This window comes from Miniopterus schreibersii (genome assembly GCF_964146895.1).
Source record: "Miniopterus schreibersii genome assembly, chromosome: 8".
In the NCBI taxonomy this organism is placed as follows: Eukaryota; Metazoa; Chordata; class Mammalia; order Chiroptera; family Miniopteridae; genus Miniopterus; species Miniopterus schreibersii.
Genome location: NC_138109.1, coordinates 35004568 through 35031579, shown reverse-complemented (window position 1 = coordinate 35031579; position 27012 = coordinate 35004568). Strand labels below are relative to the sequence as shown.

The window sequence follows — 27012 nt, the reverse complement described above, 5'->3', positions numbered from 1 at the left end:
CATGCGTGCACACACATACGGGCTGAGCATTTGAAAACACCATATGGACTACCATCCCCTCCACTTCGTAAGTCATACTATCACTAAGGGTTTTTTTCTGTTCAGTTTTCTATTCTCCTGTATAAGCAAGTTTATCCACACATTTATTCTGTTTTCTTAATTCGTCAACTGAATATAATTTCCTTCTGTGTGTAGCCACTGGGATATCTAGATATGAGGCAGTCAACGATGGATAAGATATAGTTTTCCAGACAAGGGACTTAGAGTCTTCCCAGGGTCATAGTCTGTAGTAGAGAAGAGAGAGGGTCATCAGCCATTATAACCGGACATGTGTGGTGCCCAGAGGAGGGTCATCTACTTCATCCCGAAGGCCTTGGAGGAGAACTTGGAAGAGGTGACTAGACTCAAATCTCGAGGGATGTCTTATAGGTCTCCTGATGAGTGAGGGTGGGAAGAGCAGGCAGTCACAAGGAATAGCGTCTGCCAAGGCCTGATGGGAAGAAAGAAAGAGAGACCTATTAAGAGGGCATATGAAATTATGACACAAAGTTGCAAGCTATTTATAGGCTGGATGATCAGTCAGACACGGTTGAGGATAATGCTCTTCTAGATTTCTTCTGACTTCGAACCCTTAGGCTTCCTTCCAGCCTAGCTTATTGGTGAACAGCATCTCACTTGATCCTGGGAGCTCCGTGAAGAAGCCGCACCCCTCACTGTCTTACACTGTGAGCAAGCTGCACTTTAGTTTCCTTGCTGTAAAATGTGAGTCAGGTTTCTCTGCTCTGATTTATTATTGTCCCCTCTTGGACTACACAACTGTGAGGGGAATTGCGACCGAGTAGAAAGGAAAACTAGACTAGTACTTAGGAACCTAGAGTGTTATCCCAGGTCTTCCACTACAATTATCATGATTTTGAAAAAGTTGGAGGCCTCAGTTTCTTCATCTGAAAAAAAAATAAGGTTGAATTGGGCTATAGCTCGCTCTCTCTAGCCTGTCTAATTCTACTACTCTACAATTTGCAGACTATTAAAAATGCCATCAAATAGGTGCTGCAAAATCATCATATATTCCTAAAGGATACTCGGTTGAATTGTTGACTTAATATTTGACCTAAATAAGCAAACACTAATGGAGGTCTTACTGTGTGCGAAACTCATGCTAATTAGGCTATTACCTTAAATCCTATCCAGGCTAATCTGTACACAGTCTTGTGAGGTGGATATTTCTCTCATTTTACAACAGAGAAAAATTCAAGAGATGGGTAAACCAGCCAAATTCCATCTGCATAGAAACAGAATTCTTGGTTTGGTTTGCAGTGAATGGAGTTGGCTTCATTCCTTGACTGGCATTGGGCCCTCTGTGGAATGGAACATGCCCATGTGGTTCCCGTGCTGACACTCCCTGCTCTGACCTGAATGGGTTCCCTCCAGTTTCCTAACTTGCCTCTCGCAGCCCAGGGAGGGACAGTGCCTCAGTCCTCAAAACATCAGCCCCGTGCCTTGCTCAGAGTAGCATTCAGGAGGCTTGTTAATTAGTCATTGGCTGCCTGGAGACTGAATCCGGGAATGAAGAAGTGAGTGAGGAGACGACTGCCTAACCCTGTGAAATCTGCATTCCTCCGGAGAACAGGAAAAACATTTTGCAGGGAACGGCTGTCGGAGCAGCAGGCAGAGCCCTCCTGACTATTTTTTCCTTTGCTGTGACATCTCCCCATTTGTGGTTTCCTCTGATTTGCTCCGTGCTCAGCCTGAGCCTCTGCTACTCTAGCTTGATTTCAGCTCCATCCAATCTTTCCTGGTGCCGTGTGGCTGCCATCTGCCCGCAGGAGTAGCCTCTCCAAGAGAGACGCGCCAGCACAGAAAGACGCGCTCTCCGAGTCCCCCTGCCCTCCTCCCGCCCTGTGCCCAGCTCCTGTCATCCTGCTGACGAGCCAGTTTCACATTCCTGGGATTCTCACTCACTCCCTTTTCAAAGTACAGAACGGATGCCAGATCTTGTTAGGAGTTTTTGAAGAAGCCTGAAGTTTTTGCTAATGTGGAACTAGAATAATAGATTTTTTTAGTGGAGAAGAGATAAAGGAGTAGATATTTAAGAACAAATAATGCCAAGCTTTGGGAAAGCACTCCCCTTGGTTTCTAGTTTTCTCTGTACATTGAAACCTGTGCAGGTGCATTTGTTCTGTTGATAGTCATTAAAGTAAGAAAGCCATCTCACACCCTGCCCCCGCCCACCCTGACAAAGGCGCCCACGTCCTCTTTGGCAATGGCAGATCTTTGGGATGAGATCATGGGTTGGGACCGAGATCTAAAGCCTAGGAAGGTTCTAAGAGTGGAGAAGCAGGAAGAGAGAGAAGCAGCAGGTCCGTGGCTAGGATGGTGTTTTCCATGTTTCTTCTTAATTCCCATCACGGGTCCCTATCACCGTAGGAATAGCTATATCATCATCTCTCTCTTTATGATCCCTGTCCTCATGACCACAGCATTGTCACCATCAAATCCCTGACACCAGTACTGCCACCATCTCAGACTATCTGCTGCTCCCGGCTCCCCTGACCCCTCAGGACTGGGTTGAGTACCATGTATTTCACTATAAAGACAGTAGTAATCACTGGCATGAATCACTTCATTATTCTGAACCAGGCATTATGTGAATTATCTCAACACCAATCATATAATTGCCTATTTTCTTTTCCATCTCCCTCATGTGCTGCAAGGGCAAGGACTATGCCTTCGCGGAATAGCTCAATAAATCGATGTGGAGTGAATGACTGACCAGTTATCACAGTCTTATGACAGCCATCACCCCAAACACGGATCATTTTTCAGGCAGGACAGTCACCTCCTTCCCTGTGTCACTGTTACTTAGATCAGACTTACTCAGCTATTAGTGTCTTGTTATGCAATCAGCAGCAGCCTGCAAACAGTGCCACCAACCCCATCCATATATATATTTCCAGGAGAATAATGCCTGTGTTTTAGAAAACCTGGGCATGAAAGCATGGAGTTGCCATCTGAGTTTTGAAGCGGGTGTGAGGGGTTGAAAAGTCCTGAGCAGAGGAGAGAAGGGCATGGGGTTGGTGGAATGGCGGGCTGACCCCCAGAACAGGCCCACCTTGCCAGTGCTAAATGTGGGGAAACGTGTGGGAGCAGGCACCTGCTGGACCGAGCGTCTGCTCTGCGAGGACCATGTTGCACCTTCAGCTTCTCCTCCAGGTGACTTCACCCCTTCCTAGGACCCGTTTCCCAAACTTTTGCAGTAGCCTGGAGCCTGCCCCCCTCCCCCGCCCAGCAAGTCAATCCACAGCTATATAATCCCTCCCTTCCTCCCTCCCCACCAAGTTCTTCCTCTCTCCCTCTCCCTCTCTTCTTCCTTCCTTCATGTCCTTGCCGTCTCCCCTCCTTTCTGTAATTTTGGAGAAAGAACTGACATCCATTGAGATTTTACTCTGCTGTTTGCTGGCCTAATTCTTTTCACGCACATCAGTCTTCTCACTGCTCCCTCTTAGCAAGTCCGTGCTGTGAGCATCCTTGGTCCCGTTTGCAGAGGCGGAAAACTGAGCCCAGCATGACGCAAGAATTTACCCAAGGAAATGCCAGTAACAAAGCAGCAGGCTGACCTCTCAGCTGCTGTTTCTGACATCTCTGCACCCCCCACCCTTTTTCTCCTAAAAACATCAGATCTCTCACTTTAAAGTATCCATTGCTTTCACATGCAGGCAACTTCGTTTTCTTGATATGAGATTAAAGCTGGCAAATTCAGATTCCTTAGCCACAGCTGTGCCCTGTGGATTCATGTTAGCTTGTTCAGGTCAGCTGAGAGCCATGACCCGTGTCCAAGGGGTCTGCCTTTTTCGAAACATCTCAATAGCGCACCAGCAAATTCCTCTCACTGCCAGTCCCCATCTTGACTCTCTCTTTGCATTTTAAGAGAGGCAGCTCCAAGGACCAGCTTAATTTTCAGGAAGCCAGATGTCAATATTTCATTGCCCAAGGATTTGTGGAGATATTACACCTACGTTCACTGCAAAGGGAAGATGTGACTTTCATTATAAGGTCTAAGCATTTCCCCCACCTTCTAACTTTCTGGACAACCTTGGGCCTCTCCTGAGATGGTAGCTGGGGAAGGAGGGCCGTTAGCTGCTAAAATAAGGCCCAACTTTGAGTAATGAAAGGCAGTCTTTTAATCATTTTAGAGACAAATCCTCAAAGCAGCAGCAGTGCCTCTCAAGGATCAAGGCTTTCTGTCCATCAAGACCTTTGAGCCCCAAATTGCAGTGGGCTAGGAACATTTTGCTGGAATGCTGATGAGGCTTCATGGAGCTCCACTTGAAACGTGAATCCTACCTTCCTGTAAAAAACCCCACAAATATCCGGCTCTCGCTTAGCCTAGACAATGAAAAAAACTTTCACGTCCAGAAGAAAGCTGCTATTTTTGCGAGCTGAATTTGATTTCAAGGTACTGTCTAGACGTAGCCAAGCATTCAGTTCTCTCCATAGAACCTTTCCAACCAATGCAAAGGGAGGGTACTCTTGAAAAGAGTACAAGAGACTATATGTAGAAGGAGTGTGTCTAGTATTTAGAAAGCACACAGTCAACTGGCAGGTTTTTAAAAAAATACGTAATCTAGAGTTGAGCTATTCAATACAATAGCCACATGTGGCTATTTAAATTGAACTTAATTATAATGAAATAAAATTAAAAATTTACTTCATCAATGAAACCAGCCACACAATAGCCACAGTGCAGCTACTGGCTACCACCTAGGACAGTGCGGATACAGAACTTTGCATCATCACAGAAAGTCCTAGTGGACAGCCCTGCTCTTGGGGGAAGTAATTTATTAGCATCTTAGCTTCTGTTCCCCAATCTCAGCTCCTCCTCCCCACCCTCCTTGCTTCTTCCAATTACAAAACAGGTTTTCCGTCTCTCTCTGCCAAGAAGTGGGGAAGTGGCTGCTTACTCTTGGCTGAGGGTGGTAGAGAGCATAAACTCCTAGGCACCCCAGGGGGAATTAGTCTTCATTAGTGTGGCTTCCTTGTTAAATCACTGGCAAGGAAAGGCGCTCGCATTCAGATGCCTGGAATCACTAGGTGCCTCAGGAGTACCCACCTTGGTGCAGTTACAAATCACTTAAGTGAATCCATTTCTCCTGAGCTTTCTAAATGGATAATTGAATTCATTCTTTCACAACATTGGCCTGAATTTGAAGTTGAGATCTAGAAGCCGTGTGCCCTCCCTGTTCCACTCCAACCCATCCCGAAGCTGGAATGATGATATATCCTGGCTCACTCTGAGCTTCAGGAGAGCAAAGGGTCAGCTGTTATTCATCTTTGTAGCTCCAGTGCCTAGCCAGGATGCATGTGGCTTGTGGAAAGCGCCCAGTGAATGCTTGTTGAAGAAATTAATTAATCAATTACGTAATCAATCAAGATGCCTTCTGTTTTCCCAGTAGGATTTTCACTAATTATTCCTGTAGAGAGTCCATTCCGCAGCACAGTGATTAGCAAATCTGGCTGCACATTAGAATTACCTGAAGAGCTTTTAATACCTACAGGTGCCAGGGCCCCACCCCAGACCAGGAGAATCCGAATCTCTGAAGGTGGGGCTCCGGCATCTGTGGCTTTGTAAAAGCTCCCCCGGGGTGAGAGCCACGGCAGGGTCCTGGTATGGCAGCCACGGGTAAGTTTTTCTTCACCCCCAAGTCCCACCTCATCTGCTGTCATTTTTTCTGCAACAGTAGCATGAATCTGATCTTAATAGTTACCCTACTCAGTTATAGGACAATAGTGTCCCCACTGCTCCTAAAAGAGATTATGGGAAGATAAGACTCCTGGTGGAAGCTTTATTTTAATGTTTTAATGAAGATTCAAGCTAGAACTGTGTTGAAACAAAATAGGACAATCTCTTCCTTTAAATGCTCCCTGGAAGTTTAGGTTGTTAGTGAAATTTGATGTCAGATTGATTTTGTAAAAGCAGAGTACCTAGCTGCGTGCACACCGTGATAGTAAGTGCGCAGAATATATCTATAAGAAAAAGGCTTGGGATAAAGGAACTGACACTCTGGGAGTAACTGTGGATAAAGCAAGAATGAGGGGTGTGGGGAGAGTAGGGAGTGGATTCCGGGTCCTGCCTATGAGAATCAGCTGGGAGAAAGTGTACGGGCTGGATGCGGTGCACTGGGTGTTACCGAAGGCTACCGGGTGCAGGAGGAAAGAGCTCTGCGAGATGACTGAGCCGGGGTCAGCACAGGGTCAGCACAGGGTCAGCACAGGGTCAGCACACGCACCAGGGACCAAAGGTGTGGATGGGAAGACGATGACCAGGCAAGACTGCAGCCAGAATTGAGATGAGAGGGAGACCATGGGGTCAGTAATAGACAAAGGGGTCCAGAGCTGAGGCCAAGACGTGTTGGGCGTCCTTTGGCACCGGGGCTGGCCTGTGCTCTCAGGCAGGGGTAGTTCCTAAAGAGGGGCTTCTGGCAGGATATCTGTTTCTTCTTCCTCTTTTATTTTCCAAATATCACATAACAATAGTTTCCTAACATTAAACACGGTGTGTCTGTGCAGTGCAAAAATGAGCCAAAAGAAATAGGATGAAAAGATACTAATAATAGCTGTGATTTATTGAGCACCTACTATGTGCCAAACGCCAAATAAGGCTTTGCACGCACATCTCAGTTAATCCTCTCACACGATGTCACCACTACCGTCCCCACTTTAAAAATGAGAGAACTGAGGCTAATTGAGTTGTCCAGGGTCACACAGCCAGCACACAGCACAACCATGATTCAGTCTGTATCTGTGGGACTCCAGAGAGAGGCATTGGCTCGCATGCATTTGGTCTCAGGCTCCATCTGGATTCATGAGTCGCCTCTTCCCACACCAGCTCCACACCTCACCAAAGGCCACCCCTTCTGTTACCAGGAGAGTGACAAGCTCTAGCCAGTGCTGGTTATCCTCACATGGTTTCATTAGGTGGTGGGGGTTTTATGAGGTTCTACCACAGGCTGTTTTTCAAATTTATTTAATTCATCCATCATGCTCTGAAGCCATTTGCTTTTTTATATTGGACAGATGTAATGAGATTTTGGACACTAAAAAATGTTTTTATTAAAAGTTATGACCCAGAGCTAGTTGGTAGGGACTATGCCATAAATCCCTAGAAGTGCATGAATTTATAAAGGCTGTAGCGACATAACCTTAACCTTTTAGGCCACTCCATAGATTACAGGACCGCTTAAACTAATATTGTCTCTCCACTTCTCCCCACCTCTGGCCAAATAATAATAATAATAATTTATGCTGTTCTCTGATATGGTTGGTCGTCCTCTGCTCTTAGCCACAGTGGGCTCTTGGGGAGCCAGTGCCTGGTGGAAGCAGGTGGCTGATGGCAGAATTCGCTGGTGGTGGGCCCAAAGGCCCCGCTGTGCTGGGCACGCTGGTTCTCTGGCTCTGCTTCGCAGCCTCATAACTGGGGCTGAGCGAAATCGTCACGTTTGCTACAGATGGTGAAAGTGATTTCTGACAAATGAGTATTGTGAGGTTATTAGGTGATGGTTTCTCCATTCCTCTATTGCCAATAGGCAGCTCTCCTAAAAATTAGGAAATGATATAATTATTTCTGTTTGTGCATAGTAACTCATTGTAATGTCAATATTATCAGATTTATATTAATGTTATACTGCTTAGAAATCATCCAAAAGATAATTAGCTCATAATATAGACCAAAACATGGTCATGTATCTGTATATATAGATATTATATATTTATAGTAAATATTATTGTTGTGACTTTGTGAAATTAATGTTTATTAAGCTGAGCCCTGGGGCATCACATGGTGGGCCACAGTTCAACAAAGACCACAGGAAAATTGAAGTACAGAAGTTTATTATTCACAGGTCCTGGAGGAGGGGCCACATGGGGAGGTCAAGGCAGAGTGCAGGAGAGAGTAGCAGGACCTCAGGCACATGCCTTTATTAGGCCCATATGTGAAGTGCCTGGATTCCCTGGGCTGATTCATGCCAAAAAGAGAAGGGTTTTGGTAAGATTCAAAGGGGTCTTATCGAAGGGGTGATAAGGGGTGATAGGAAGCCAGGCAGACTGCTTACCACAAGAGTCCCATCAGGACCTCAAGCTGGTGTCCAGGGCATGCCTCCCTGGAGGGGTTGGTGTCAGTGTAAGGCCCCTCCAGGCGCTTGGCCACAGAAAACGATGCTAAGAGAGCAGTATCCTGGAGTAGTTTAGAGAAATTCTCGGCAAAATAGAAAATTAAAACAATTAGATCTGGTCAACAGCCAGCTGCTTGTAAAATGTGCATCATTCCTATATTTTGGGGCACTGCTATGTGTCAGATCCTTTGTTAGCTCTGGGAATTCAAAAGTACATACAGTGTGGTCCCTGCTCCCGGAAGCTCATCGTGGATCTGCACAGATGATGTGGTCTTATTCTCAGAGGAGGAGTTTCAACAAAGAAGATTAAGGAAAGCTTCATGGAAGAGGTGGCCCTTCAGTGTGTTTGAGGAGCTGGCTGAGCTTTGAGCTTGCAGGAATGAGGGGAAGAGCATTTCCAGCAGAGGGGACAGCGGGCGCAGAGGCCCTTATAAAACTAGCTGTTTACAGACTTCTCTAAAGACTTAAGTTTGGCCAAAGCAGATAACATTTTTGTCTTTTAAGACAAAAATCTTAAGGGTAAACATTATGCTCTTATCTGTTGCCACTGTGAGACCGGCCGGGCAATGTCTGTAATTTCCGAGAGATGAACTTTGAACTTACAAACTTGCCATGGCTGTATTTCCTGATCGGGCCCATGTTTGATCATCTGCTCACGCCGGGAACCCCTTCCAGGGTTTTCACAGGACGTTGGCAGCCGCTCCTGCCACTGAGACCGTGAGAGCGTAACCCATGGATACCGTCATCATCAAACTCATTAATCCGTGTCATTTGTGTGTCGTTCACTCCATCCTCACTCACCACCCCTCCACTTTCAGAGCGGCCACCCGATGGAGGATTTTGAAGAACGGTTTGCCGCGGCCACCCCGGTAAGAATGAGAGGGCCCTTGCCTGGCAAGCTGTTTCGTGTCATTGTCCCGTCATTCATTTCATGCTCATAAGTCGTGCCTTGTGCTTACAGAACAGAAACCTGCCCGTGGACTTTGATGAGATTCTGGAGGCAACGAAGGTAAGGCCTCCAGGCTCGTACGTGAGGGTTGTCCTGGCCATTGCCATGCATCCCGAGCACCCTCACCCACCGTCGTGGGGGCAGGCGCTCTGTGCTGCTCCCCTCCAGTGTTCACGGGACGATTGCTGGCGGGCCCTGCCCCGTGACAGGGTCAAATAGCAACAGTGTGCGTGTGTGTGCGTGTGTGCGAAAGAGGGTGTGCTGGAGAGGAAGTGACACTCCTCCATTTCATTCAACAAATGCTTTTTCGAGCTCCTAACAGGTCCCAGGCATTCTGATAAATGGCTGGAGATGTAGCGGAGAGGAAGCTCATAGTATCACAGTGCAGCACTGCGTCGCACAGGGTAGGGCAAGGTAGGGCAGGGCGGGGAAGGGTGGGGTCAGGTAGGGTAGCCTAGGGGGCGTAGGTGGTACGACAGTGTAGTGGGGACTCAGACACAGAAAGAGAATGCGTAAGTGCACCACTGGGAATAAAAGACATGCGGGACTGCTGTTCGGTCAGCAGGCCTGGACTAGACATACCGGCTTACCACCCATAGTTACACAGATTGGCTGGCATACAGGCCAATGGATATGATCTCCCCAAGTCCAGGGTGTTTGGCTGCAAATTAGAATCGCCAGGGGCGCTTTTAAAGTTTGGGGTGCTAGGCTGCACTTCAAACCTGCTAATTCAGAATCTCCTGGGGTGTGAACAAGGTATCAGTATTTTCCCCAGGGGATTTCAGTATGCATCCAAGGTTGAGAACCACTGAAATAAAAGTATTATCTAAGCTGTCCTAGGTAGCGTGAGGGGGTGCAGACTGAGTTAGGAAACATTTCCCAGGAGGAAGCAAAGCCCCCTAACTTGTGCCCTGAGGGATGGATGGAAAGGGAATGGGGGAAGGAATGAGTGTTCTACGTTGGAGGGAAAACATGTGCAAAGGCCCTGAGGTGGCCCTTCCTTTTATAGCCCTCATGTTTCTCGACTCCATGACTGCCCTGATTATGCCTAAAGGCCTCTCTTTCCATCGGGTAGCCAGCTCCTGAGAGTAGGAGCAGGAGTGCGCCTCATTCTTCCCTGTATCTCCTGCTCTTGGCACAGTAGCTGATGTACAGCAGGGGCTCCATACTTTTCCCAAATGAAGGAGGTCCTGATGCGAAAACATAGGCAGTGGGCCTGTGAGAATGTGAATGTGATTTGGGGGGTCAGTCAAGGACATCTCAGCCTTCAGCAGTGGCGCCTTCAGGATTTCTCTATAGGAGGGGCCTAGGAGTCTAGATGCCATAGTCTAATTGCATGGGGACCCAGAGACTGACCTTGGAACAGCAGTTGTGTAACACCAGATATTCTTGTGAAAACATCACTTGTTCATATCAAAGAATGGCTAGAGAGGGATAGACCTGATAGAGATATTGAGGGCCACCCCCATCAACACCCCAGCTACCTCTCATCCCCCCTCTGGCTTTGGCCACTTCCAGTGTCACTCTACTTAACCAGGGAAGTGCCCAGGGCCTAAAGAAGGGGGAGAATCTGCCATCACCAGTCACATCTCTCTTCACCTGAAGAGGTCCAAAGTGCTAGTAATGGACAGGCAAGTAGGCACCTTGAGCTGGCCTTCCAGGTGACATCTACAGATGGATATGACTCATGGCCAACCTTTTAGGAACTGGACTTCTGGTTAGAGTACTGTGGAGCTGGACTTCCACCAGGCCAGGTAGGAAGTTAACGAAGGCTCTGGGAAGTGATAGATAAACGAGGTGCTGCTTGGTCTGTGAGTCAAGTCCCGCTTCTGTTAGCTCACCTGTCAGAGGCAAGTCACTTAGCTCTTGGTCTCAGTTAGCTCACCTGAAAATACAGGCAGTGAGAGAGACACCTGTGCTGCCGACCTCCCGGGGCTTGGTGAGCATCAAACTTGATGACATTTTGCAAAGTGTACTGTAAACTGTAAAGTGTTTCACAAATGTGGATGGTTACTTTTCTTCTCTTCAGGCCTTTAAACGATTATGACAGTCTTATTGATGGAACATGGCTTATTAGGCTACACGTAAAGGCGCAGGGCTAACATGGGGAAGTTGTTAAAATAGACTTATTCCAGATTCTCAGTCACATGTGATTATTTTTAATTGTATGGCCTAAGAATCCATTTTTCCTATAAAATTTAATTTAACTCAAGATTCTATTTAAACAGCAAGTCCAGTGGGATGAAATAATCTATGTTTTATGCCTCTGAGTGTTGTTCTCATTTAATCCTCGAGTGAAAACCGTCAGGTCAAGTAGGGGTGAGTCTACATCCCAAGAATGAAGGTGATTTTGAAAGTTGTGTTTAAGGAGAAAATTAGCCAGAAAATGATATGTACGATGATAGTAGAAGTATGCCATGAGTTCAACACATTTGAAGTGTAAATCATGTAACTTCATTTTAATATTTTCCTTCACTGAAAGTAGTCGTGGACCATTTTAAAAGCATTGGGTTCCAATTACGAGGAAGCCCCGAAGCTTCATTTGAGTTAATGGAATTATTGCTTACATGAATTTGGGAGAGAGCCTAAAGGGTTGGAATAGTTTCACCAAATAATATAAAATATGGAAACAAGCTAACGAAACAAGGAAGTATTTAAGCTCCAGCCAGATTTGGGAGAGCTCTGCACGCTGACCATTGCATTTCCATCCCGTAACCCTGGACTGTTATCATCTGGGAGAGAATCAGGTTAGTGAAGAGTGGACAGGAAAGGCTGTGAAATGAGAAATAAGCCAAGTCCCACCAGGACTTTGATGGTCTCCTGTCCTGCCTCTCCACCCTCACACTGGTTACAGCAAACTGCTTAGATGTCCACCTGCTCAGACACCCACCTCCTAGACAGTACCAGGCCTCTGCCCTTTTTGCTCATGTCTTTCTGGCTGCCTGGATTTCCCTTCCTCTTCTTGGTTGCCTGGCTGACTGCTCCTCTTCAGGATTCAGATCACGGCTATTTCTTTCAGAAACCCCTCATTAAGCTTCTTTGCCAAAAGCTAGCTGGGTCCTTCCTGGGCGCTCCCGCAGCACCCATAGAGACCTCTGTTGCCATTCCTGCCACATCACCTTGAAATTAGCTCTGTCTATAGATTGTCCCCACCAGACTATAAGCTCCCAACAGGCAGGAACTTGGCATTTCTCATTACTGTGTTCACAGCACCCAGCACAGAGCCCAGCACCCAACACCTGTTTGGTGTATATGGAAGAAATGTCACATCATTGGGAAGGATATTAACATGCACAGGGACATGCTGTATGCCAGGCACCGTTTTTCCATCTGAAGGCTTAAAGGGAAGAGTTGAAAGTGAGTTAGCCAGGCTGAGCTCCCTTCAGCCAAAAGAGCTTTTTGTACCTTTTAAACCAGGCTTAGCCAAACATCAAAGAAAGTCCTGCTATTAATGTCAATAAATCTGCAAAGGAGATATCATCACCTCTGTTTCCAGGTGAGGAAACTATAGCTCTGAGGAGTGGCAGAGACTGGAGGTGGTAGAACCCAAACATATGCCCAGGTGGGGGACCTTGTCCAGCTGCCAGAGCTCACTCATCAGTAGGAGAGAACATTTCTCTCTTCTCCATGAGTTGCGGAGATCTGGAATTCAAGTCCAGGAGTCCTGCATGGCAGGCAGGCAGGCGCTCCCTGTCCTTTCTATTGAGTGGTGTTTTTAGGTTCCCCCATGAGAAGTGTAAAATCCAAAGAGGAGCAGAGAGTGTTTTCCTCAGTGGGCAGGTTTGCACAGAGCATATGATTGTACACTTTACGTCAGGCATTGGCACCCTGTCCGTGGACTCCCCATGGTCTCTGAAGCAGGGAGAGCATGCAGGTTCATTTCTAAGTGTATCTTCAAAGGTTTCTTCCACGGCTGCGCTGGCGTCGCTCAGACACGCCTGTGTGATGGATGGGGAATGTGGATGATACGATGTCTGCAGCGATGGAGTTCCCAGGAATGATTAATAGCGTATACGCTGGGCTGTTTTTGATGCCCTTCCTGGTATTAAATGATATGTTTTCATTTCCTCCAACTACATTTTTTATTCTCAAGACAGACTCTTTCAGGAACTGTCATCTGACTGCATACTCCATGTGCAGAAAATTTAAGTCTTAGCCCGTGACCTTGAGGTCACCTCTGTGAGGCTCAGTTTATTCATCTGTGGAAATGGGGATGCTGCTGCTTACCTCTCAGGGTCACTGTTATTGGGAGCGTGTACAGAGAAGTGGCCATGGAGTCTGTCTTACTATACTTAGCATGTGAAAGGCGTTTCATACATGTGAATACACACATGAAAGGAAAACCAGTGATGGGACTGCCTCCTTGCCTTAATCTCCTGGAGAAGAGAGACAGTGTCGGCATTAACGGTAAATACGTGTGAATGGTATTAGTATTGCTTATGGGAGGCGGCCAAGCCGAATCTCCTGGACTGAGCGCAGAGAAACAGCCAGACACACTGAAGCAGGAATTGATCTGGCCGCATCCCAAATGTGGTCTTTAGGGTCATGAGGTATAGCAATGACCAACCGGGCTTATTGTTTACACAGATGTGTTGAGAAAGAAATACTGGTCCTCATAGGATGCTGTTTATCAAGCAGAGCCCAGCAGCAGCAGTGTTCCTCATGGTGACATCATTATCTTTTATGTCTTTTCAGGCTGTGACCCAATTAGAACTTTTTGGGGACATGTCCACCCCTCCTGATATAACCTCTCCCCCCGTAAGTATGCACTGCCCTCTGAGCCCAGCATCCCTTCCCTTCCCTTCTTCAGTCTCCCAGGGGCAAGAATAGGGGCTTTGGGTAAAAGGCCTGCTGGTGGGTTTCAGCCTCAGCTCCTTCAAACTGCATGATTTGGGCAGAATAACTAGTAATTCTAAATCTCAATTTCCTAGGCTATTTTTTAAAAGGAGTTGTGATATAGGCTTCTGTTTGAGAAATAAATAAGACCATGCGTTAGCAATTACAGATCACCTGGGGACTTGCTGTTACTCTGGGCAGTGGAGAGAGACATGAGTGTGATGTGGCCGCTGCCTGCAAGGAGCACATGGTCTAGCTGGGAATATTGGCAAGAAACTCAGCAGGACAACAGACAGGATGAGGTGTTTGACAGCTACCCAGCGCGCACTGCCAGGTGGTCAGCCCAGGAGAGGAAGCATCTTCTCCCCCACCCCTTTCTGCCCTTTCCTCTCTCCCTTCTTTCTTACCTTCCATCCTCTCTTCCCCCACCCCTTCCAAATGGCCTGCTAGCTTTACTGAGCTTCTCACAAAGCTCGGGACCCCCAGCTCCAGGTTCAGGTTCAGCCAGGGGTAGCTCAGTCATGCCTGCAGGGAGACAGAGACTGCAGGAAGCCCTCATTTGAAAATGAAAAGAAGGAAAAAAGGTATGAAAACCAAAACCAAATAGAAACCCAGTGCTTTGCGAACTGGATGCATTCAAAGGCCACCCTGCAGCTACTGTGAACAACAGAACCAGCAAGAGATGGCCCCCTCAGCTCCGCCCCTCCACTCCCCACTCCCGGAGGAGGGTGGAGAGCCGCCAGCCGCAGCTGCACCAGCTGAAGCTGCGGGGAGGGGGCAGCTCCCCTGGGCGCTGCGCAGTTGTGCAAACCGAGGGATGGTGCCATGGTTCACTGGCGAGATGTGCCTCCCAGAGAAAAGGCTGTAACCTCACCACTGAGGACAGATGGCACGGGACCCTGCTGCCCGCAGCTGCCGCCAGGGAATCTAGGCACAGCTGTTCTGCTCCCAACACCTGATGTCCAGAGCAGCCGTGAAGGAGGGGACAGCGGCTCCTGTCTCCAGGGAAGCTGGACAGCTCTAGCAAGTCTCATTCCCCCTCCCTCCCTGGGCCGAACAGCTGTGTCCTGGGCACTGGGAATCTCAGAACCTCGGCCTATGCACCTAGAAAAGCCCGAGGAGATCCTCTAACCTTCTCCCCTTCATTTTACAGATGTGCAGACTGAGTCCCGGAGAGGGCATGTCACTCGCCCAAGGTCACATAGGGGAAAAGAGAAGGGCATTGATTGTGTTTAAAAGTGCTTAATGCAGCATCTCGTGGCTGTGTTTCTGGCCCTGGACCCAAGTGCAGTCCAAATGGGCATTTAATTATCCTCAGAACAAGGCCATTCTCCCCACACGCTGCTAGTCTACAAATGACCTCGTCTGATTGCCTTGGTTTCAGGATTAATTGCTTGCCCCAGTCTATCCCAACAAGGGGGGGATAAGAATATTATGTCATCGAATAGACATACTCTGTAGGCAAAGGGCCTCTGTAAATAGGTGAGGAACTTTAAAAAGAAACTGCATACTGATGGTTTTAATCAGTACCCCGCACCTTACCAACAGCTCACGCAGCAGACCTTTCTGGAATTCCAGGCACTATGATTTACAGCTCAGGCTTTTTTGTTTCTAATCGTCTTCTTGAAAATATTTACTTCTTGCAAGTGAGGATTCAGGCAAAATTCTAGAAGGCACTAGGATATAAAGACCTGTGTTCCAGTTGCTAAGCTTTATTTGTTCATTTAGTCAACAGCTATTTATTGGCCGTGTTTTAAGTGACAAGCCCTGAGCTGGGTGCACAGTAGTTCTGAGCGGTGTATGTCAGTTTGAACTGACCACCTCTAAAGGAGGAAAACCAGATATTGTGGAGTAATTTGAAGATTTGAAGGCCTGAAAACACCCCTGAGGGGTACGGGCTCAAAATAAACAGTCATGATATTGGCCTTCGCTTGCTGAGCAACTACTGTATGCCGTAGCATGGTGCTAAGTGATTTGAATACATGATCTCATTAATCCTCACAGCAGCTCTAGAAGTAGGTATCACTTTGCCCATTTTACAGATAATCTGTGTAACCAGCTCATGGTCTGCACACCACCTAAGTGGCCCAGACCCTGGCTTGCTTCTGCAGCACACACACAATTCCTGCACCTGCCGCCTCCCATCCTGATGATCGCCCAGCCAGGTCTCCCAGGAGCCTCACGCACCCTTCTCCTCTCTCTGTCTGACAGACTCCTGCAACTCCAGGTGATGCCTTTATCCCGTCTTCATCTCAGACGCTTCCAGCGAGTGCAGACATGTTTGGTTCTGTACCTTTCGGCACTGCTGCTGTACCCTCAGGTAAGCCCTGTTCCACCTGCTTCCCTTCCCGCGGAGAAGGGGTTGACTGGACCGGCTGCCAGATTATGCCAGAGCACCTGTGGGACCTTCATTCTCACATTGTAACTCTTCAGGTGACAGTGAGAAGCTGCCATGGGCGCTGGGGGTGGAGAGGGGGGCGCTGTTGACAAAGGTCTGGTATGCTACTGGCTGGAGTGCAGTGATGGCTTTCACCTGGAGTGGTCAAGATTCCAGGTCACTCAGGAGTCTAGCTTTAGGGAGCTTGGTGCACACACAGCCATGCAAGTCAATGCAAGTCCATTTCTTCATGTCTGTCTCAGCCAGAGGAGAAAAGGTGGCAAGTAGGGAGATGGTGAGTCAGTTCTCCAAAGACCTCTTGAGATCTGATTGATAGACGTGATCTGCCTTGTTTGGTGGAGATTCAAGGAGGGGAAAGGTCCCCATACAAGAAACAGAAAGGACAGAGCAAACTGCTTAACAGTGAATTGGGAGGCTGATGGGGCTCTTAGTGATTTGTAAAGTATTTGTTCTGTTTTCCAGATATTCTTTAAAATGCACACACTACTTTTACAACAGGGTAAAAATATATAGAGAATTGCAGATGAGTTACAAATTGGTGGGAGCTCAGGCATCTTGTTTCCATGGCATCAGGCACTCCATGTGGTCAGTCCACAGACTTGGACACCGCCAAAGGTGGGATTCGTTCTGCTTTCTACATGTAGGCGAGACTTAAAGACTCTTTTGCTTCCTTTAACTACATATTTGTAATTTGTAGCTTCATCTTTCTTTCTCTACTTTATTCTTATAAATAGGAAATTGAGTTTAAATATTCTAGAAGACAAATCTTACATTTTTCTATAAATAATTACTTTTAATTACATACCGTTAGAAGCCAATTCTTGCTACCAAATATAAACTTCGTTGTTATTCAAAGTGAATTAAAAATTTAGACCCTGTTCTGAAATAGTCACACTTACTCCTCACGAGCCCAGGGATCACAATGAACTTTTTAGAAGCAGCAAAGTTCGGTTACCACTGGGTCTGCTTATAATGTAGGAAATGCAAGTAGCCTAGAAATTTATTCAGTTGCTAAGTTTCCCAATTAAATCTATTTTATCCGCCTTTAAAATGGGGTAGCGGCAGTGAATAGTGTTCCTTACCTATAACGGATCTTTAAATCTCCTTGGGGATCGTGTGCGTCATTTCAAATAAGAATATATAACAGTTTTCCATCACAGATGCGCCACCTTCTGCGCTGTCAGCCTTGTGCTCAGAATACCGACGCTTCGTCATCATTATTTGATTTGTGAAGATCTGCTGGGATGGGCGACGGGAGCTCTAGGCACTAACCTCACTAATTCACAGGCGTGTTCATCCCACAGATACTGAGTGCCCGCTGTGTTCTAGGTTCAGTTCTAGGTGCCTAGGCTGTGTCGGTGAACACAGCAGACCCAGACCCCTGCCTGCAGAGAGCTTACCTTCTAGTAGGGAGACAAAGAACAATATAAAAATAGCTTATGTTACATGTTAGGAAATGATAACTGGTATGGACAAAGAGAACATGTAGAGCAGGGTACAGGGGCTTTGGAGCAGGTGACAGGCAGGTATACGTAGAGCCTGTGATCAGGAGGGGCTCCTGCAAAGATGAGACGTGAGCAGACTGGGAGTGGCGAGGGAGAGAGCCAAGAAGGCATCAGGGTTAGGAGTCCTCAGGCAGAGGAGCGATGACTTGCCCCTCTGAGTCTCTGGCCCCTTCTCTGTAAGTGAGAGGGTGGGAAGGGATGCAGTTGCGCATGTCTTCTAGCCCTAACGTGGTGAAAAGCACCTGAGGACCTGCCCGTGCCAGGCACACACTGCTCTGGGCCTGTTCCCCAGCCTGTGCCAGGCGAGAGCTTTGAAGGCCTGGATTCTAATCTAGCTGGTTGACCAGCCGTGTTGCAAACTATGGACAAGCCATTTCCATACATCCAGATTTGGTTTCTTCAGCTGCTAAAAAAAAAAAAGTGGATAGGTTACCTCCAAGCTTCCAAGTTTTAGAACATAAGTTTAAAATTAATTTTAATTAGCATATATTTGCTTTCTTACTCTATTTAAAATACAGTGAGGAACAAAACAAGACTTCAATTGGTATTAAACTATCTTCCCCTTTTCTCCCTAAGTGGCCTTAAAAATCTCTGCAGCTATTGAATCTCTGTCTACCTGTCCCTAATTGCAGCGCCAGTGACAAGTGGATGGGCAGTGAAGAGGGGTATGCCAGACACTGGACAGGCCTTGGGAGGCTTTTGCAGCCAATGGGCTGGGTCTGAATCCTGGCTCAGCCATTTATTTGTAAGCGTTAGACCCTGGGCAGATTACTTCACCTGTCAGAGTCAGAGTTTATTCATCTTTATAACTGAATTAGAAATAATATTTACCTTGCAACAAAAGCATGAGGAGTAAATGAAAAGTTAAGTGCCCTGAAAAATGTTGGTATTTTGTAGATGCTTCATGTAGGAAATGCAGTTATTATTATTACTCCAATTTCTTCAATAGAAGAAGATATGTCTTGTCCTACCTATATTATTTTCCTTTATCTTCTTGGAATGTTTTTTTTTTTTTAATGCACCTAATAAAGTTTAGGTCTTTGGCCTCCTGACTACACATGGTGGAGCTGGCCTGGGGGCTTGGGGGCCTGGAGAACGCAGACTACGTCACTAACCAGCTATGTAATACTCTGCTCAATCTCTTCTGGGCCTCAGGAAACTTACCTGTAAAATGGGGATAGGGATTCCACCTCATGGAGCTGTTCTGAGGATTGCACGAGTTCATACACGTAGTAGAATATTTAAATCAGTGCCTGGCAGCGTTTCATGAGGAGGCACTCACCCGATGCTTGCTACCTGTTTGGCAGGAGCCCTGGCTCTGCTACCCACGCTCTGTGTAGCTGCGTCACACCTCCCTCATGAAGCTGGAGCTTCTCTAGAACAGTAAGCTCCACTAGGGCAAGAATTTTTCTAACCATTTTGTTCTTCACTGCATCTCCAGGCACTAAAACGGTGCTGGCCCCACTGGGAATATTTCTGAATGAATGAATCAGTCAACCTATCTGTCTATCTACCTATCAGTCAAAGGAAAGAATGTAGATAAGAGGCACCATGCAAGTTCTATTTATGTTGGGGGAGTCCCTTAGTTTTCAGTGTTTTTCTTACATTTTAGTTTGATATTTTATCTTTTTGCAAATAGTGAGCATATCCTCACCTACCAGCATCTGGTTATAAATTGCAATTTGCAACATTTAAAAAAAATCTAACTGCAAGGCAGTAATGCAGATGTTTCCTCTCACCTCACAGCAAGGAGGTTTATGATTGATCTGAACTCCCTGGCATAAACAGATGCTCCCTGGCACCTCCTCCCTCCGCTGCTGAATGTTAATAAGCAAACAGTTACTAAGCTGTTATGTGGCTGCAGTGGCAGCCACCAAGTGGCTTCCTGTGTCCCTGTGTCTGGGGCTACTGCAGCCCTGCCCCTAAGGTGTTCCGTCAGGCATGTGCAATGCTGTGCAGCCAGAGAACCTTAGCTCGCAGGTCTGGGAGGAGCCGAGGCTGCAGGAACCGCCCCCCCATAGGAAAAGCAAGTGAGACCTGTAAGTCCTCAAACATGATACCCAATTACCCTGTGCTGCCTTTTTTCCTGTTGAATATTGTACTTTGGTCTGAAACAGATGGCATGAAGCCACAGAGACATGCTAATAGCTCTCTCCAGAAAAGTGTGCACAGCCCATCTGTTGGTTCCTTGTAGAAAAAAAAAAAAATGATAAGGGGGGGGAAATCCCTGCCACCAACTGTAGATTCATCAGCGATCACAGCACTTACAGGTCTTGGCGTTTAGTTGTACACTTGGAAAAATGACCTATTCACCTTTATATTGAAACTTTCCCCGGTCTCAAGCATTTACGGAGCAGCTGATGTGTGCCCAAAACTGTGCTAGATGCAGAGAGGGGAGAGAGAGGGAGGAAGTAAAGAGTTTCTGTTAGCAGGTGGTTTCTGGTCTAATGAGGGAAGACAGAACAACCCGGCAATTACAAAGCAGTGTGACAAGTGCCATGAGAGAGATGAACACGGGGACTGTGGAAGCTCAGAAAAGGAGAACCAATGAGTCTAGAGGTCAGGGAAGGTATCCAGCAAAGGTGATGCTGACCTGAGTTTCAAGCAAATAAAGGGAAGCCACATGGAGAAGTAGGAGTTGACTTTCTAGGAAGATGGACCAGCAGAAGCAAGAGAGCAGGTTGAGTGTTGTTTGCAACAGTTGGAGGAAAAGGTGTCAGTGGGAATAAGAATTGAAGAGGTAGAGAGGGGCTGACCCCCCAAAGGCTAATAAGCCACACTAAGGTATCTGAACCTGATGCTCAAGAAAATGAAGCACTATATTTGCATTTTAGAACAGTCCCCTGGTGGCAACAAGGGGGGTGGAAGGGAAGCAAAGAAAAAAATGGGCTGGGGGGAGGCTGAAGCCTTCCATCCATTCACAACCTGGACACCAGAGTAGGGGTGATTGAAAGACCCATGAGCAGCTCTCCACACTCAGATTCAGTGCTCTCTTTGTATAACAAATACTTGTGTTATTATGAAATGAAATTCATAGAAAGAGTTCAAGCAGATGAGAAGGCACTAAGCCTGGCAAAAAGGGGAGGCAAGATTCAAACCCAGCTGTGCCTGGCTCTGGTCCTCTGCCCTTTCCGCTGAGACACACTGGCTGTGGAGGCTGTGTGACGTCAGAAACCTTTACCTGTAGCAATGTTATCATCGCCCAGATGTCTGCCTGGCTTGCGCCCTCAGTGCAGTCTAGTTTCTGCTCACGAGCCGTCTCCTTAGAGAGGTTTCCTGACTGCTGCTCTAGAAGGCGGGATCCATGAAAGCAGGGACATCTGTCTAATTCGTCCTTGCAGCCCCAGCTCCTAGCACACAGCCTGACCCTTGGGAGTTTGCTCGGTGCCTTTTTGCCAGTCACCTGCCTCCGTGAACTGCTCCTTCCTGGGATGCCTGACTCTGCTTCCTAACCCCTCCAGGTTATGTTGCGATGGGCGCCGTCCTCCCATCCTTCTGGGGCCAGCAGCCCCTCGTCCAACAGCAGATCGCCATGGGTGCTCAGCCACCAGTCGCTCAGGTGATGCCGGGGGCTCAGCCCATCGCATGGGGCCAGCCGGGTCTCTTCCCCGCCACTCAGCAGCCCTGGCCCACTGTGGCCGGGCAGTTTCCGCCAGCCGCCTTCATGCCCACACAAACTGTTATGCCTTTGCCAGCCGCCATGTTCCAAGGTCCCCTCACCCCCCTCGCGACCGTCCCAGCCACGGGTGACTCCGCCAGGTCAAGTCCACAGAGCGACAAGCCCAGGCAGAAAATGGGGAAAGAGATGTTCAAGGATTTCCAGATGGCCCAGCCTCCGCCCGTGCCCTCCCGCAAACCCGACCAACCCTCCCTCACCTGTACCTCAGAGGCCTTCTCCAGTTACTTCAACAAGGTCGGGGTGGCGCAGGATACAGATGACTGTGATGACTTCGACATCTCCCAGTTGAACTTGACCCCTGTGACTTCTACCACGCCATCGACCAACTCACGTGAGTGCCCTTCCTCGGCCCAGGAGAGTGATGCCTGTGTCTGGGCTCAGAGAACTCATCTTAGTTACAGTCAACAGGACTCGTATACGCTACTCTCACCACTAATAACAGGCATAGCTACCAATTATTAGTACCAGTTACAACACATACCTCCCCACATGCTATATATTTATTATTTTATTTCTGTACTCATATCCATGCCTGTGACAAGCTGCGTTAGAGCTATTTGACACATAGTGAAAGTGAGGCTCAAAGGCAAAGGGGACAAAGTGGTAGCATTGAACACGGGCCTGTTGTTTTTCTGCCACGTCACTCTGCCTCTTAGGTTTCTGTTCATTCGCTCATTCATTCATTCATTCATTCATTCATTTGTGTATATCCCAGCAGTGACACAGAGATTTTTGTATGGCTCACTGAAATAAAAATGAGTGGTGTGTGTGAATTAAAAATTTTTTAGGAACAAGGGTTAAAAATTAGAAAATTAAGATCAGGAGAGAACTTAGGGCAGAGACGCAGCAACCAGAAGGCCTCCTAAAACGGGTGCAGCTGAAGCCAGATTCTGACTCAGAGCTCAGGCCAGGCCGAGAGAAACAATGATGGCAGAGCAGGAAGCTCGGGCCTGCGAACCTGGCAGCGGCTTTGTCACCCACTAGTTTTGTGCCTACGCACAAGTCATTTTATTTCTATGAGCCTCGATTTCCTCACCTATCTTAGGCTCAGGGATATTAAAAGGGTTCAATGGTACCTGATTAAAGCATTACACAGTATACCCCACAGAGTTTGAAGTGGTTTTATTGTCATTATCATTGCGTATGGAGTGGTTTTGTGCAGAGTCCAAGGTTCTAATCTTGACTCCTCCACCACAAGCTGTGTCTTTGGGAATGTGTGTGACTTCTCTTAACTTCAGCTGTGTCGCTGGTAAAATACATGATGAGCAGTGTGTCCCATTCCAGTTCTGATACTCAGTGGTTCTCGCCCAGCTCATTTTTCTACTGCAAACATCTGGGAAACCAGAACCGTGCAGCCAGTCAGAGTCCGGATACACTTGAACACACAAGTGCCTGGCTGGCACCGTTCGAGGAGGGTGTCTGGTGATCCTTCCTGTGCCTGGACAATGGACAAGGGGGAAAAAGGCTCATGGAACAATGAGTTTGGCATTTTCATTACTGTCACCGGTGACACAGATCACTGCTTGGCCAATACCATGAATTGTCAAAAAAATAATAATCTAGTGTTAACATAATTAGACAGTGTCATTATAATGAAATAAACACTGATTATTTCATTTGTGTGGACCAGCCCCTTCCTGCCCATCAAGAATGTGGGATACATGGAACAGACTGACAGCTGTCAGAGGGATGGGGGAGGGGGCTGGATGAAAGAAGGTGAAGGGATTGGCCAAAGAACACATATGCACAACCCATAGACACAGACAAGAGTGTGGTGATGGGCAGAGGGAAGGGAGGCGAGGTGGAGATGGGCAAAGGGGTGGGGGGATGGGGACATCTGTAATTGTGCCAACAATAAAAATAAAGTTAAAAAAAGGAAAAAAGGTAGATTTTTTAAAAAAGAATGTGAGAGGATGAGCTAAATATGTACTGAGGATCTATTAAACTGTCCACCTGGTTTGGCCTGTGATTTGTCTCTCACACAGCCAGATCGTTAAGGTTTCAGTGGGGTACACATGTTGCAGCCAGACACTCACAGTATTTCCTGTCTTTTCATGGTTTCTGTGCAGCTCCAACCCCAGCCCCTAGACAGAGCTCTCCGTCCAAATCATCTGCATCCCATGCCAGTGATCCTACCACAGATGACATCTTCGAAGAGGGCTTTGAAAGCCCCAGCAAAAGTGAAGAGCAAGAAGCTGTAAGTGACGGGCTTACTCTTCTATTGCTTTTTCCTTAAATCAAAACTCTATACCCGAAATGGACAATGCACGAGGAAACCTACATAGAAAAGAACACTGGCTCAGACGCTTAAGTTCTAAAGGGGTTTCTAAGGGGCTTTATGTTCAAATGAGCGGCTGGAAAACATTGTCCTTTTATTAAGTCATTCTTACAATTTCTCGAATTTGTGGGCATGGCATCACAAATTGCCGCCTAACTGAAGTCGCTGCCTCCATTAAAATAACCGATTATTTGTGTGCATGAAAGTGTGCCCAGCTGCCTTATGTTTTCAGTTGTGGAAAAGAAAAAAAAAAAGTGTTATCTTCTTGTGTTCTAGCCTGATGGATCACAGGCCTCATCCAACAGTGATCCATTTGGGGAGCCCAGTGGGGAGCCCAGTGCTGATAATATAAGTCCACAGGCCGGTAGCTAGATAGCGCAGGTCTGGGTAGGTATCTGTCCTTTTATCTCCTTCATCCTTAAGCCATCTGCTTTCCCCTTTGCCTGTCCTTCACTTTGAATGTCACATCCCTGGTGTTTGTACCATCTCTCCTTGCCTAAGCGTATCCCTGATGTTAACATCATCTCTCCTTGCCGCGTGTCTGTTTGTTGCCGTATTTTTCCTCATGGATGCATGGCCTTTGACATATATTGGGAAGTAGGGGTAGGGGTGAGGAGTGGGGAATGGCCATATTATTTTATTTATGATATGTTTTCAGTGAGTGCTGATCACAGAATGAGGCATGGCCAGTACTGCTTAACGTGGATTCTGTTTCTGAAAGTATCAATTTCAAGAGGGACACATTCTGCCACCCTGATCAATTTTCAGTGAGATGTGATTCCGATGCTTTCATCTTTTAAGCAAAGTGTCACTGCATTTGCCCACCCTCCACAGACCTGAAGAGTTCACCAAGCAAACACACTGAGAAGTCAGACTAAGAAGCAAAAATAAGTAGTGCTTGAAATAAGACTGATTGAGACGGGAGATCATGGGAGCCCATTTTGTTTAGCCAAAAGGAGCCCCCGTCCCCTTCCAAAGGTGAAAGGGAAATTCAAAGCCCAAAGATGTGCAGCATTCGCCTCTGAGGCCCTGCTGTTTGCACCTGTGCTATAGCATGTGACTTGCCACCAGCCCACTTCAGATTCCATCAGCAGCTACTTTGAGAGAGGTGTCCTTACATTTACCACAAGTGGCTTTCAGTACTTGAATTTCAATACATCTGATTTGATCGCAAGAAAGAGTTGCTGATAAGCAAACCTTCTCAGGAGACAGAAGTACACCTTGTTACCCAGACATGATTTCTCAGGTCACTCTTGACAAGTGTGTTCAATTTTCAGATACTTTCCTTGCTTTCCATAAACTTGAGGGATTGCAAGGTCAGATTCTTCCTGTTTTAGTCCTGAACAGCATGATCAGAACCATTAAAAAAGCAAATAGTGTTCACCGTTCAAGTGTATTCTGAGGCTACCTTGGAATCATTCTCAGTTCATGTGTAAGTTATTTTGATGATTATTGGAAGCTAAGACAGTGTTTCAAAAGTGCATTTTGTTAATAGAGTTCATGATCAAAGAACTTAATATACTGTCTATTTTGCCATGTTATGTCAATGCAGTCGCACATAATGACACTCCATGCCCTCCAAAACCATGAGCAGTCTTTGCAAGACTGATACCCATTTAAAGTATCAGTCTTGCAGAGCCCTTTGGGGAGCTGATGAATTAAAGGCAAAATCAATGTTCCAGGAAAGAGAAAAGTTGAAGATCATGGGTGGGCTTCTTTGGGAAAACTCTCCAGGAGGTTTTCTACCCCTTGCGTATGTTTTATTTCATGTGCTCCATCTTGCCTTGAAAAATTTGATGAATGAACTAGAGGCAACGAGCCATTTATCAGATAACAGCAAACATCATCCTACAATGGAAGTTCTTCTAGAAAACAAAGATGACTTAACACCATTTGCAGATCAATGTATCAAACCCTCATATTTATGAGCCTGTTCAGCTTGAGACAGTCATTCAAGCTGAACTGTTTTGTGGGGCTCAGCCTGTTCTGCGTTTGCTGCTCCATCCGGAACCCCAAGCCATGGCTGAGTTGCAAATGGACGTAGCATGGTGTAGTGGGAAGAGCTCAGGATTTGGAACTTGAGTTCAAATTCTAGCTCAGCTACTTAAGAGTGGGAGGTCTTGGGCAAGAACCATAATTTCTTTTGAGTCTTAGCTTCTTCATCTGCTAGAAGGGGCTTATATTATCCATTACGTTAACTAAGACAGCGTAAGCTGAGTCTCTGGTGTGGAGGCAGACATTCAGTGCTCTGCTTAAAACTCAGCTTAAACATTCAGACAGTCTCTGGCGTGAGATTGTCCGAATTGAGAATCTGATGCTGCCCTTACTAGTTTTGTGACCCTGATGAGATTTTATAATAAGTCTCTGTCTTAGTTTGAAAAATAGGGATAAAAATAGTGCTGCCTCATAGGGTTATTGTTTGAACTACATGAGGTGATGTGTGTGGAGCTCTTAGCACCATGTCTGACACATAGCAAGCACCCAATAGATGTTAGCTGCCAACACCACCACCACCACCACCACCACCAATACAACCACCACCAACATCACCACCACCACCACTGGCATCGTCATATGTGCTCAATAAATGTAGGTTCCCACTACCTTGGATTATATACATTAGACCTGTGTTGAATAAATATTACCGTAAGGACTCAGGCCATTGGCTGGGAGATTTTGCTTTTTTCTCTCTATCGTCAGATAATTAATTTTTAATTTGCCTCAAAACAGTTTTGAAGTGGGGAAGAAAAGAAAAACCCACTTCTTAGTTGCCCTGTCCCATAATCAGGACGACCCTAGTTAGGGCCTCACAGGCCCCTTTTCACATCTAAAAAATGAGCAGTGTTATATTTACATGTAAATCATAGTAAGTAGCTCCCAGCTCCTAAGGAAGGCTGGACTATAATCTCAATGAAGCAATTTTCTTCCTTTGAAAGCTTAGCCTGGCATTTCACAATTGCCTATCAAGAATTGCATATCAGGAGTTGCATGCCAAGGGGCCGATGCCGGCCTTGCAGACATATCCCCTAGACACCCACAGGGAAGTCTACATGAGCCTTTCCAGGCCCCTCCATCAGCAGCAGAGCAAGCCACATTTGCTCTTTCTGTCTCGTTCCATTCACCCGTCCAACCAGCTGGAAATTTACTAACTGCAGTTTCTCAGTGCCTTTGCAGGCATTCGGAGAGGGACGGCACGTGA

General features: G+C 46.8%; 1 protein-coding gene across 10 annotated transcripts in view; it reads left to right on the top strand.

Moving 5' to 3' along the window:
- The window catches only part of DAB1 (DAB adaptor protein 1), an 895228-nt gene that overhangs the window by 858459 nt on the left and 9757 nt on the right, over positions 1-27012 (top strand). For 3 of the 10 annotated variants that reach the window (XM_081144806.1, XM_081144807.1, XM_081144805.1), the window contains 5 exons: positions 13813-13875; positions 16165-16273; positions 21318-21866; positions 23605-23732; positions 24090-24200. In XM_081144806.1, coding sequence (XP_081000932.1) covers positions 13813-13875; positions 16165-16273; positions 21318-21866; positions 23605-23732; positions 24090-24185 — 945 coding nt within the window. In that variant the 3' untranslated portion in view covers positions 24186-24200. Of the gene's footprint in view, positions 1-8986; positions 9038-9129; positions 9178-12327; positions 12446-13812; positions 13876-16164; positions 16274-21317; positions 21867-23604; positions 23733-24089; positions 24201-27012 lie in introns of those variants that run through there. The other 7 variants (XM_081144808.1, XM_081144801.1, XM_081144804.1 and 4 more) reach the window with 6 other exon arrangements.